At 27.1% G+C, this 14,248-nt stretch overlaps 1 protein-coding gene across 1 annotated transcript in view; it reads right to left on the bottom strand.

The window, feature by feature from the left end:
* Ube4B (Ubiquitination factor E4B) overlaps nucleotides 1–14,248 on the bottom strand; it is a 58,164-nt gene that overhangs the window by 5,467 nt on the left and 38,449 nt on the right. The window contains exons 5-22 of the mRNA XM_067272486.1: nucleotides 12,470–12,620; nucleotides 10,142–10,268; nucleotides 9,922–10,063; nucleotides 9,723–9,823; nucleotides 9,489–9,603; nucleotides 9,239–9,388; nucleotides 9,052–9,168; nucleotides 8,883–8,981; nucleotides 7,314–7,427; nucleotides 1,876–1,965; nucleotides 1,670–1,775; nucleotides 1,344–1,585; nucleotides 1,142–1,266; nucleotides 936–1,034; nucleotides 633–868; nucleotides 435–561; nucleotides 213–357; nucleotides 1–135 (exon numbers count right to left, since the gene is read on the bottom strand). Of these exons, the coding sequence (XP_067128587.1) occupies nucleotides 1–135; nucleotides 213–357; nucleotides 435–561; nucleotides 633–868; nucleotides 936–1,034; nucleotides 1,142–1,266; nucleotides 1,344–1,585; nucleotides 1,670–1,775; nucleotides 1,876–1,965; nucleotides 7,314–7,427; nucleotides 8,883–8,981; nucleotides 9,052–9,168; nucleotides 9,239–9,388; nucleotides 9,489–9,603; nucleotides 9,723–9,823; nucleotides 9,922–10,063; nucleotides 10,142–10,268; nucleotides 12,470–12,620 (2,421 nt within the window). The remainder of the gene's footprint in view (nucleotides 136–212; nucleotides 358–434; nucleotides 562–632; nucleotides 869–935; nucleotides 1,035–1,141; nucleotides 1,267–1,343; nucleotides 1,586–1,669; nucleotides 1,776–1,875; nucleotides 1,966–7,313; nucleotides 7,428–8,882; nucleotides 8,982–9,051; nucleotides 9,169–9,238; nucleotides 9,389–9,488; nucleotides 9,604–9,722; nucleotides 9,824–9,921; nucleotides 10,064–10,141; nucleotides 10,269–12,469; nucleotides 12,621–14,248) is intronic.

The following is a 14,248-nucleotide window of genomic DNA, read 5'->3' as shown; positions in this document are numbered from 1 at the left end:
TGGACGCAAGAAAGGTTCTTTTATGTCGTCAGTTAAGTAATGAAGCATGTCTACAGTCTCTCTAGCTAGAGTAAGGTATGAGCGACATTGCCGCTCATCTGTTGCTAGCTGTCTCTGCTGAGTTTGTTGTGCTTCCTGAAATATATAATTGTATTATTATTTTCTTAAATAAAATTTTTATTTTAACAATTATTATTTAAATAAATACACACATGAGGTTGCTGATGCCAACTCTGCTTATTTTCCATTGCTTCTTGAGCTTCGTGAATTCTCTTTAAAGTTTCTAAACTTTCGTCTAACAGGAATGTTGTATCATTCATAAGCATATTAATAAATCTAACAAACTGTTTACCAGTCCTGGAATAAATTAATATATCAGTTTATAAGAGAATTTAGAAACAATGTTAAAAAGATAAAGTTTTTCAAAAACTTACGCAGATTCCCTGATGACAGCTTGTTTATGTACAGGACTTATCCACAGGCTCTTGAATATGATGCTGATATGATAACGAATTGTGAATTTATCATAAAATTCACTTGTTGCACCTGTGGTTTCAACATCTGCAAAAATTTATTTAATTTGTGTATTCAGTCAACTTTAACAATTTCTTGATTAATAAACAACTATTTACCTGTATAAAATTTCATCAATGCTAATGAAAGATGATGTTCTGCTAATGGATGAGAGAGTAAACGAGTATGCAAGTTTCCTGTGTATGGCTGAATGGATGGATTTGCCATAAACATAACTTCTACCAACTTTGCTATCAAATATGGATTGTTCACATAATAAGGCGAACACACCAGAACCACCAAAAGAGTGAGAAGTTCCTGAGTAATATTGGTCTCGACTACTTGTGGCAAATATCTTTAATAAAGACAAATATTAATATATTTAAATATAAATTATTAATAAATGGCAGAATCAGTCTTACTGTATGGCAAACAGCAGAAAATCAGCAATATCTTCAATATACCAATCTGGATATGCAGCAAACGTCTGTGGCACAGTTGTTGGTAATGGCAATGTAATTCTGAACATAAAAAAAAAAGGATGTCAGTTAATGTATTATATTCAAACACTTATTTAAATACATGAAAACAAAGAATATTACAAATCTTAATTATGTTCATTACTCACTCATTGGGACCTGATATCACTTTCAACAGTAAACCAGCTACCATTGAATAAAATTGTATGCAACGGCGCAGTAACACTTCATCTAACAAACCTGCATCGGCACAAGCTTTTCCTTTTCCAAGTTTCTGAAACATTATCAACAAAAATGTAAAATTTATGTAAATATTAATAAGTTTCTTAAAATATAAATTAACCAACTAACTTTGGCTTGAGATTTCCATTTTTTAACAAGCTGCCTATTTCTGTCTGCAGTGGGTAAATATCGCCACATGTATTCCACAGCCTGAATCTCCTCTGCAAGTCTCTGTAAATCACGAATGGCTCTAAGTCTACGGACATAACGACGAATAGCTGGAATGATGGCCAAGTGATGGCAGTGTAGTGTGAGGAAGAAACATTCGGTAGGAAATTTTATTTCCTGCCAAGAATGGCTACCACTTTTGCCTGTGTCAACAGGAAAAAAATTAGTTAAACAAACATAAACAACAAAGTAATGTGTTAATTGTCTTCAGATAAAATATTTCTTACTCATTTCTTCAGTCCAAGTAGTAGCATCCAGACTAGTACATTTTATTCTACTTTCATTTTTAATGTCTATTCTACTTCTAGGATGATAAGGATAATATGGATCAACCTAGAAACCAATTAAGCATATTAACAATGTAAACAGTTTTGAATCAAAAAATTATATACACAATTTATTAAAAACATTGATTTAATTCTTTTAAATATACCTTATCTAGCTTCACTTTTACTGATAGCTGATGCAAAACCGATAATAAATTTATCATGAATCCATCACCAGCCACAAAGCGTTCATCACTCTAAAAACAAAAAATAAATAAATAATTAGAAACTGCCAATAATGTTAAAATTTTCTGGCTTCCTATAAAACAAAGTAATAAGAGAAATTAAAATTAGCAATATTTTATGTATTGGGTTGTTTGGGAAGTTCATTGTGATTTAAGAGAAATAAAAACTGTTTTAAAACTAAAAACATCTTTTATTCAATTATGTACATGCTGTTAATGCCTTTTTTATAGGCCAATTCTGAATACTTTTCTTCAATTTCCATCTTCAGTTGATCCAGTTCGGAACAATACTTATAAGAATTGATTGATTGATTCAGTGGAAGCAGTTCATTCTACAGAATTCTTTTCCAACCCCACCAGACGGTGAGTATGACTTCTTTCTTTGGGTGAAGTTGGTCTTATCCCACAATTGTTTTCAACCGATGATGATATAAGCAATCCACTTTTTATCACCTGTTATTAGATGTTTCAGAAAAGGGTTGTTTTTATTACATTTTTGAAGAGAATTATAAATAGAGATGTGATCTGGCAAGTTCTTTTCCATTAAGTCATGAGAGATTCAAATATAATGATTCACATATCTGAGCTTTGGATGTAGAAATATGGCACTGTTCAATGACTTCACAATGTATGCTGTCCCTCGAGTTATGCAACAAAGGTTGTTATCCAATAATGTTTGATCTGGTCCTCTTCAACAAGGGCTGGTCTTTCTGAATGTGGAGCATCTTCAAGGTTGAAATTACCCACTTTAAATTTAGTAAACCACTTTTGAACACTTGATTCTCCTACAGCACCTTCACCATTAACATCACATATTTCTGTTGCTGTTTCTATGGCATTTTTGCCTTTTCAATAGAAAAGAAACAAGTGTTGAAAATGCAACTTGTTTGCTTCCATTTTCACAAAAAGACAATGAAAAATTTTTTGTAATGGGCATTTAATTTGCCTTATAATGGATATTATTAGAATGTATGAGAAAGATATGAATCAAATAATTCTAATAATTTTCACTTCATTCAGTGTCCCAACTGTCAGCTATGAAAAATTGCTACAAACTTTCCAAACAACCCAATAAACAGATATTAAAGTTTAATCTTACTGATAGTTTTATAGGCTGATATAGAAAAAAGTTGGAATCACAATATTTTCAATTAACTAAATCAACAAACAAACTCTTAAAACATTCTGATTAATGATTTTCAGAAAATAAATAAATAAATATATATATATATATATATATATATATATTCCATCTGTTGATGAAATACTTGTAAAAAGATAAGTACTTCACAATTTTTTAAACAATGTCTGATGAGGGACAGTATTGTTCCATAATTAATATTTTAGAATTTTAGCAATTAAAAAATAATATTCATCTTAAGATAAATTTTAGATAATTTAAAACTTTTTACAGTTTAAACTGAACTTCTGAACATGGAGTTATAGGAAAAGTAACTTTTCACTGCATATGCCAGTTTGAAAGTAAATTGAATTAAAATAGAATAAAATATATATATATATTTATATACACACACACACTGTTTTACCAGGTTGTTCAATAAGTTTTGTCGTTCAATAGGAGATGGCGCTATTAGGTTTGTCGTTTTATTACTCTAAAAATAGTACTACTTTTTTATAAACACGTGTGAAGTTTCATGTAGATCTGTCAACTCATTTCTATATTTGCAGCTGTTCAAAGTTGACGTGTCAGTGTATTTTTTTACAATGGAAAAAATTGAATATCGTGCAGTGATAAAATTCTTATTTTTGGAAGGTGTAGCACCAAAACAAATTCATGAACGATTGGTAAAAGTGTATAAGGACTCTTCACCTTCAATTAGAACAGTAGAAAGATGGGTTGCTGAATTTAAACGTGGCCGTACAAGTCTTGAAGACGATCCACGTGAAGGACGTCCAAAAAGTGCATCAACACCAGAAATCGTAGCAAAAATACAGCATATGGTTTTGGAAGATCGTCGATTAACTGAGAGAGATTTAGTAGAAGCCCTAGGGATCTCATTAGGCAGTGTGAGCAATATTTTGGCTGATGTTTTGGGTTACAGAAAGCTGTGTGCACAATGGGTGCCGCATTCGCTAACTATGGAGCAAAAACACATTCGAATGCAACTTTCTCAGCAACATTTGGAGCGTTTTAGAAAAAATAAAAAGGATTTTGTGCGTCGTTTCATTACTATGGATGAGACTTGGGTCTACCATCATGATCCTGAATCAAAACAAGAGGCTAAGGAGTGGTGTGAACCCGGTACTTCGGCTCCGAAGCGAGTTAGGGTCCAGAAATCGGCCAAGAAGGTGTTAGCATCAGTTTTTTGGGATGCAAAAGGAATTTTGTTCGTGGATTATCTCCAAACTGGTAAAACAATCAACTCAGACTATTATTGTAATCTTTTGGACCAGCTGGATATAAAAATTCGTGAGAAAAGACCTGGTTTACAGAAGAAAAAAATCATTTTTCATCAAGATAACGCACCCTCTCATACAGCTCAAAAAACCATCGCGAAAATCAGCGAATTAAAATACGAATTGTTGCAACATCCTCCCTATTCGCCAGATTTAGCTCCCTCTGACTTCTGGCTGTTCTCACATCTTAAAAAATTCATGCGTGGGAAACGATTTTCATCGAACGAAGAGGTAATAGCAGCCGTGGAAGCGTATTTCGACAGTCTTCCGGATTCTCACTTCAGGGATGGAATCCATAAATTAGAAGATCACTGGAACAAGTGTATTGAAGTTCAGGGAAATTATATTGAATAATAAAATGTATTTCAAACCATAAAATTGTGTTTTTTTTATCGAACGACAAAACTTATTGAACAACCTGGTATATGTGTATGTAACAAAATTTCATCAGGATGTTTTTAGAATAAAACAATCACAGAATTCATATACTAATTCTAGCTACAATTAAATGATTAAGAAGTAAAGCCTAATATTTAAATAAGCTTTTCTGATACAGGGAGTTCCAATCGTCACAGCTGTTGGCGTCAAATTTTTTACACATCACTCAAGATTTGTGTAATAGCTAATAATTGAAAAGTGCTTAATCTTATTCAATTAAAATGAATAATCTTAAGTTAATTCTACTACTGTTGTTAATCTCTGGAATTGAATTAAATCCAGCTCCATTGCAGAAAACACCAACAAAGAGAGGTAGACCACTTCTAAATCATCAGAAGCAATTAACTATTAATGCAAAACTATTGGAATTGGAGCCAAACCTTATTACTGATTACACAGAAATAAGAAGAACTGAACCTCAAACTCAAGCAGGTGAGAAATTTAATTTAAACTCTTTGTTAGAACTAATATCTACAGAAGCAGCAGACATTTCAACAACAGACCTGTGGCTAAAAAGTAGACCTAATTACCACCAGTAATGATAAAATGGTGAATCAGTTATCATTAATTCGAGAGGAAATTAATATTGTTCATAGTGAAATAATTAATTTTAAAAAACAATTGCAACTGGTTAACAAACGAAATGAAAAGATGGAAATAGAACTAACCAAATTACAAAACGATAAAGAATTAATGCAATTTAAGATTGATTCTTTGAATAATACTTAATAATTTATAATAATAGATATTAAACTGTTAAATAACTCAACAAAAATGTAAAACTGTAAAATTGTCAGACATCATATGATATGCAAATTTGTATTATATTATGTAAAGGATGAATTTATGGGTGATATACAAGATGGAAAGTATGGTTAATTAAGTACTGTCTAATAATAGTTGTGTCCCAGGTCATGGAGGTGAATAGTATTTCACATTGGACATTGTTTGGTATGCTTAATTGTTGCAGTGCATTTACGATGTCTCTGACATATAGTCATGGAGATGTATTGAAGAAACTTGAGAGGATTGTAACATTGTTTATGATGTAACTTTAATTTGTAAAACTTGTGTATGTATAGGTATGTTTTAAATCAAAATATTTTTTTATATAAATTTTAAAAAATTATGTATTTTTTATATACGTGTTTTACACTCCTTTAATATTTTAGTTGGCCGAAGAGGGGCTGTATAATTTCACATGTATCAACTGAATAAAAGATGAGAAAACCGCCAAGTGTCTTAACTTATAGCACTTTATTGTGTTCGAAGCAACTATATGTGAAGTTAAATATTGTTATAAAAATAACCCCCCATAACAAGGTTCACCTTAAAACAAATAAAAATTTTGTTAAATATTTAAATAAAAAATTAGTATTCTTTATAATAAAACATGCATACATGCATACAATAAATATAAAAATATTTTTCACTAAGTATAAGAATTCATTGTTCATATTTTCGTATAAAAAATACATTAATACCAAATATTTTAGATATTTATAATAAAATTGTCTTTCCCCCCCACTATGTTACAAAAATACACTGTATTATCATTGCACATAAGTCATAAGACAACCTATATGTGTTTAAATACATCAATATGATTTCAATACTATCTAAAATTAATGACATTTTTGTGAGTTCTGCTTCTGTTAATCTGTTATCTGAACCATAACAATATTAATACAGTAGAACTCTGATTATCCAAACACCAATTAACCAAACCATAACTTGCCCTCTTTTCTCTCTCCCACTGATGTCAAACTGCAATTCTCTTATGACATGCACCTTGTACTTTCATCTTTACATGTTAATCCACTTATCTAAATTTTTAAATTATTTGAATCACTTGCTGAACAAATCTGTTTAGATAATTGGAGTGCTACTGTAATTCATATAAATATAAGCATGCTCATGGAACAAATGCCAATTTTAGATATTGTGCACGAGCCTGAAGAGAAATTGGAAAATAATTACCAAGCCAAAATGCGTAGTTAAAGGCAATAAAGAAAGTAGATTATTAGTTTTTTCTCTGTTTAATATGCTTAGATAGTGAGACATGGTAAAAAAGTTACTGGTCTCATTCTCATGCAAAGCTTTCTAATAATTATGATGTAATTGAATTGTGTTGATACAATTTTGTTTCAAGGCATGTTGTAACATCTATAATTTCCACTGAATTTTCTTTTTATACATAAAATTCCTTTAAAGAGTATATATATCAAACAGAAAAAAAATAAATATTTACATAAAAATAATATTCAATCGATCAAAATTGAAAAACCAGATATTCATAGAATATAAAATTATCTCTAGTTTATAACTTTTGTATTTAATAATAATAGTATTACATAATCATGTAATCAAACATAATTAGAGTATATTAAAATAAGAAAAACTAAATTTTATAAAACGATCATATTTGAATGTTTGTCAGAATTGAAATAAATCCATAAATTACAAACAAGTTATAAATTTATTAATGATGCTATAAAATTTACCTGAAGCTGTGCTCTTTTCTCATTTGCTTGTAAAATAGCTCCAATATAATTGAGAGCACCTTCCCTACTTCCTGTATTAACTAGCACAGCATGAAAGACTCTGAAAATTTCATTCTAAAAATAAAAAAATAATAATTAAACTATAAATTATAAACATAGATTTAAATAATAAATCATTTGAAAAGCAAAATAAGAAACTATAATTTCAATAAAAAACTGTAGTATATAAGGAATTAGTTATGAAATTGTCTATATATATATATAATCAGATTTTTACCTTAATAATTCTCTAGGAAAAACAAAATTTAAAATTTTCAGATGGCTATTGTTTTTTAAACTTAGTGTATATTCATCTATGAATTAAGTTTGAATTTACATTAAATAAAATAAAAATCATTTTATTCAAATCAATTCAGAATTATTGGATTTGAAATAAAGAACTTTATGCAAAAATTACAGCCACTGAAATCTCAGAGTGCTTACTTGCTTACTTTTTACAACTAGAAAATATATTAAGCTAATAGTTTAAGAGGAAGAAAAGAAAGATAAAAAATTTATTAAAGAACCAAATATAAACTAAAGTATATTTCAACTATTGTGTAGACAAAAATATAAGCCACATTATTCAATTTGAGTTTTTATCACATTAATTTGAGTTTTTATCTAAAATTGTTCAATAAGAGTTTCAAACAAACTAAATTATATTATTTATTTATTTATCCATTTACTAAATATTTACCTATCTAATTACCTAGATTTATTCTCAACATTTAACTTATACTCAATTTGATATAGTGCACAAAATTACAAATTTTGATAAAACAATTTGAAAGGTTATATCATTAATAGCTATGCTGAAATATACTTGTTTTTAGATAATTTATTTTGATTTTTAATGTTTATGAAAATAAATATCTAACAGTACATTAACAATATTTCATAGTTTATGATGCAAACACATTGAAAAGCAATGTGTTTGCATGTGTTAAGAGATAAAATGGCCAAAATAAAAAATGCTTGATAGAAAATTTTAAAAATTTTATTGAAATTATGTGAAAAATGTAAAACAACTTTTTCTTGTCAAGTATTAAATATTACAAATTCACTTCAAAGCTACAAATTAAATCACACCTAACTGGTCTAATCATCTCATATTATTTCTGAAAAAACTAAATTTAAATTTTAAATCTAAAACAGAAATTTAGTTATTTCAAAATTTAATCCATTGAAATATAAAGTTATCCACTTCTTAATTCAGTTATGCATAGCTTATATTAATAATACAATGTATCAAAAATGAACAAACCACTTGATACAAAAAAATTTAGTTAATGTTTATTAATTTACAAAAATTGAAGTTTTCTCAATAAATTTTATGCAATATTTCCCTATTTATATGAATATTTCAAAAATTTAATTAGTGTAAAGAAAGCAAAGAAACTATCCAACATTGATTTTTTTAATAATAAAATATTTTTTATATTTTACAATCATTGAATTTTAATAATGTGGCTTTATAGGAAAGTATAGTTTAAATTCAAGCTAACATAATAAAATTTAAAAACTCACCCTTGAAAATTCAAGAAAATGTTGCAGGGATTGATTTATAAGTCGAGTATTATCAGGAGTTAAAGTGCTTCCAGAAAAATATTTATCTACTATTTTAGGCTATTAAAAATCAAATTTTAGTAATATAATTTTTCCAAGTAAAACTGAATATAATTATGTTAATACTTACATTATCTTCAGCAAATACAGATAAACTGAGAAAAGGTCCCATGAAAGAAAGTTTTGCAACTTCACGACCTAAAGCTTGAGAAATTGCTTCTGGTATCCATAATTTGTCTTCAACTAGCTGCATTAATTTATTATACAAATATAAAATAAATTGTTTTAAAAATGAATTTTAAAATTTATTTTCTTACCAATGTGCAAATTGGTCTATTACTCCCACTTAAACCACAACGTATTTCACATAATTCTGTTAGTGCTAATAATGGTTGTTTAAAATTATCAGATTCCAAAGAACACTGTCTCATTACATGAAGTAAACTATGTAATAATGGTACAAATACCTAAAAGTAAATTAAAGTCTTATGTATGTAGAAAAGAGAAATACATTCTAAATATAAAAATAAACAAAAAAATCAAATTCATTTATTTATAAAAACTTACAGCTTTAAATGTTTCTTGGTCTTGATATGCTACACAAACTAACTCAGACAAGAAACTTCTCGGAAAACTTTGTGTCAGCAAGTAAGGCAATAGTAAAGAAGGCTTTGATGATGGCCTTAAATATACAAATTATTTCATTATAATAGTAATAGAATACATGAACTGAAATTATAAATAAAGTAATCAGTTCACATTGAATTGTTTACCAAAACAATCCATTCACTTAAAACTTGCCTGGGTGTTGTAAATACACCTTGGATCACTGTCAACGTATGCTGAACACATTGAGTCCTAACATCAGTTAATACATCACTTAATGGTGGCACACTCGCTCGCTGTGTAAATGATAACTCCAGTTACTACACCAAATTGCATTTCTTTGTCTATGCCTATATTTACTTTTTTGATTTTATCTTTCTAAAATAGTTCTTACTCTTGGTGAATTTCTTTCTTCTACACTAACTCTTGCATAACATTCCATTAAATAAGTTATCATTTCCATCTCAGAACAATTTTCAACGTGACAAATGGTTCCAATTTCTGTAGGAGGAGTTGGTAAAAGATTTCCACAAGAGCTGAAATTAAATATAATAATTATATTTAATATAAGTTTTAAAAAAGTGTAACAATATTATTGTTATCCTTATTTTTACCTTCCAATATTAGAGCCATGGGATAGGGAGGAGTGTTTCTGGCCTGTTATAAGAGTATTACATCGATGCAGTTTTAAATTTAGCAATACATCTACTATGATTTGCTGAATTAGGTCTTTATGGCTACCTACAAAATTGAAAATACTATTAATATTTGTAAATTATCTTTCATTGTAACATTTTTATTAATTTGATCTTTTTAAATATTATTTATGTTTACAATAAAATGATATATTCATTGCCAATTATTTATTTTCTAAAAATTGCACTAAAATAGATGTTAATAACAATATATAAATGTGAAAAATCAAGGAATAACATTAATTATATTAATATAATCAATTGTATAAAATTTTTATAAATATTATTTGGCAAAAATAATAAAAAAGTATGCAAACTTATTTCAATATTTAATAAAAACAGGTTTTTAAAAAAAATTTTTTTGATTGGGTGGTTTTTTTAAAATAGCATCTGAAAGCTATTGTCAGCACATGAAAAATAACCTAAATATAAAGATTGCAATATTAAAAAGGTCAAAAATTTCCTCTCAGGTTATTTTTCTAATTGTGTAATTTTCCTCACAGTTTATTTAGAAAAAAAGAAATCAATATATTAATATTCATGCATGTTTAATTGTCTATTATTTCAAAAATAAAATAGTTTCATTAAAAATTTCTTTGTAATGGAGTATGCAAAACTCAAATCATCTCATCTGACACTTACCTAGATTATAAAGTATGTGTTTAGAAGTTGCCTCAAGTTAATATATGATAAATAAAAACTGATGTTTATTATATGTTATATCCATCCACATTGTTACCGTTAAAAAAATAATGAACAATAGAAACTACTATAATGTAACTTGCCAAGACAACTTATCAAGGAGACATTTCATGAAGTTTTAGATAAATTATATCAAGTAGAAGGTAACACATTATATTCATTCTATTCTAATGTAATTTTTAATTAAATAGACAATGATAACTTATTAGTTAGTTCTAACTATTATATTTAATCTATTTTTGTAATCATAAAAGGAATATAAAGAAATATGCCTTTTGTAATGGCAACCTTCCAGTAAAATTATAATAAACTTGGCAATGAAGCCAACTAACTACTTCATAATGTATTGAATCTTTTTTTTTTCATATGTACTGTACATCTAGTAGTGTTGCAATGTGTGCAATTTTCATCATAATATATGATGCATAGTATATTGGTAATGTTGCCATTATTTCTTCAACTTCTTTATGTTCAATAATAATAATTACTAACAACATAGTAGCTCGTTTTCTTCCATGAAATTTATACATATTCAATGTATTATTTTTGTTAATATGTGTATGTTTTTGTTTTATTGAAAAAACTTGAGCATCTAAAAGAAATTCATTACAATTAGTAACAACTTTTTTTTTACTTTTTCAAAACATTTGGCTTCATTTGACTGGCAATGAAACCAACTGCAAAGAAACTGGCTTCATTGCCAGTTTGATCATAACATTGTTGAGAAACTATGCACACTTTTTTACATTTTATCTTGGTTCCTATAATAGATTGCATTTTTATTCTGTGCTTGTTGTTCCTTTTGTTTCATTACATGCAAATTTCTTATTAACTTCAATAAGTGTTAATTTAGATTTTCTAAAGTTCAGTATTTACAAAAAAAATCTATTATAATTTTGTTTACTTAACATTTCCTACATTCACATAAAAACTATGATTAATTTATGCAAATTTTCTTTTGTAAAAATTAATACAGCACATGAAAATTCTAAATACTTTTTTACGTGGATACTCATATACATATGAAGTGTGTAAGCAAGCAAGCATTTGCATGCACATATATACTGGCTGTCAAAAATTTCCAAATACTATCACATCTCTGCTATTTATAACAACACTGATCTTTGTAGACATCTTTCCTGCATTACACATTGGATGTGCAGGTCAGTTAGTGAAGCAACTTTTTTATGGTTACATTTTAATCAAAATTTTTGTTTCTTTGGGTTTATTTTTCCCCATAAACAACTTTTCCATTGACACTGCACTGTTAAATAGGCATCCTTTTGAGAAATTTTTATTTTTTAAGAGGCCAGTTTTATACCTGATGCAGTAATGGCCCTTGCCATTGAAACAAATGATATTTGAACAACCAAAACAATAATAATGATGGTGGTTATATTTGGAAATTTTGGATGCCCTGTATAATAAAACTACAATAAATTTTAATATCTACTACCTGCAAAATGTAATGATGGATTCTTTAAAAAAATATATATAATTAGTATTTGTTAAAGAATCTATACACTCATAATGCTTCATATATACCTAAACCTTCTTCTTGTGTCAGATAGCATGCAGTGGCAATATTTGGAAGAAAAATTGCATTTGATGTCTCTTCTTTCCAACTTACACAAAATATTCTACTGAGAGAATTATGAACTTGTTCTTCAGTTAAATCACAATTGGTGCTGCAATCCTGTAAAAAATTTAATTCTGTTTATATATTTTTCCCCATTCTTTCTCAAATTATTAAAACTGAAAAAAATATTAACATAAATAATCTCAAAATGCAATAGTAGTAATAAAAAACATTAAATTGAATGTAATTTATAAGAATAAATATATTTTAACTTAAAATATTAGAATTTTTAAATACATTAAGTTTAAAAATTTATACATAATCAATAAGAATGTTATTTTAATCAGTTTAAATAAATTCATTCTTTTTCCTTACAAAGTTATGAAATCTTTTTCCTTAATATTACAAAAGCCAAGGACATCATACAGTTCTCTTGGCAAGTATATGCGAAAATAGTATCGAGTCATTATCAAATCTATAAAGATTTTTTAATAACAATATTTATTGAGAAAGCTAAGATATAAATAACATATCCGAGACAAAAAAAAACTTAATTCTACTTCAAACTTTATAATTATATGTACCATTTTATATACAAATATATGATTATGAAAAATTTAAAACCGAATTATTTTGAAAATTATTGGAAACAAAAAAATTTATAAAAAATTATTCTTAATTTTAGTTAACTAAATTTAATGTTAATTTTATATGTTTTTTGATATACAATCTAACTTCCATGTTATGTAGTCTTACATAATGAATCTCTATTGTCAAATAAATTTTCCCATAGAATGTTGAGAATATCCTACATTAACTACTGGTGCATTTGATACTTAATGAATTTTCTGTATAATGATGTATCTGTTTCCCAGCAACAATTTGTTATATGGAAGTTTAACTCAAATAACTATTTGAAATAATGATTATAATTAATACAATTAAGTCATTCCATAATATGCAATCCAATATAAAAAAAAGAATGAAAAAACCAAAAAGTTAAATATTTAAATTAAAATGTTAAAGCAGTATTTTAATTTATAAAGTAACTAATCAAATTATCATCTATATTGTATAAACATAAAAATCTAATTAACATGAAATGCTTTAAAATAATATAAACAGAATATAATTGTAAAAATTTCTATAAATTTTAATTATAATACTGAAAAAATATGCAAATCTATAAGAAAAGGAAGAACATTTTTCACGTATAATATGTGTTTTTAGATTTTATGAATTAAATATTCATCAATCACTTCTCAACTGAATAAAAATATACAGAGTACAATTACTACTAATATATTAATAAAATATTATTAAATATTAAAATAATACTTAAGAATATAAAGTAGCATGAGTAGTTTTGTATTTATTAGTTTTGACTGAATGTTCAGCATTATTTAGTTTTCAGTTATATTCGGTCAAAGTAAATATTTATTATTTGAACCAAATACTTCCTTAAAGAAAATAAAATTATTGGGCTGAATAATCTCATTTTAGTTGAGAGAAGAGGGATGAGAGAAGAAAGGAGAGAAAATAACATACAAAATAAAATGAAAATGAAAAGAACATTTTTTTATTCCTTTCCAAAACAAATATAACTTAATAAATAATATTTGCTCAAAATCATTTATTTAATAATCACATTTCAAGAATGATAACTTGTAATGAAGGAACAGTAATGCTTCTGCATTCATAGGAAGTAAGCAATTTTGTTGGTCATCAAAAATAAATCCAGTTTC

Source organism: Centruroides vittatus, unplaced genomic scaffold (genome assembly GCF_030686945.1).
Source record: "Centruroides vittatus isolate TY-2023 unplaced genomic scaffold, ASM3068694v2 contig_439, whole genome shotgun sequence".
NCBI lineage: Eukaryota > Metazoa > Arthropoda > Arachnida > Scorpiones > Buthidae > Centruroides > Centruroides vittatus.
The sequence above is the reverse complement of the archived record's forward strand: the minus strand, read 5'-3'. Positions and strand labels throughout refer to the sequence as shown.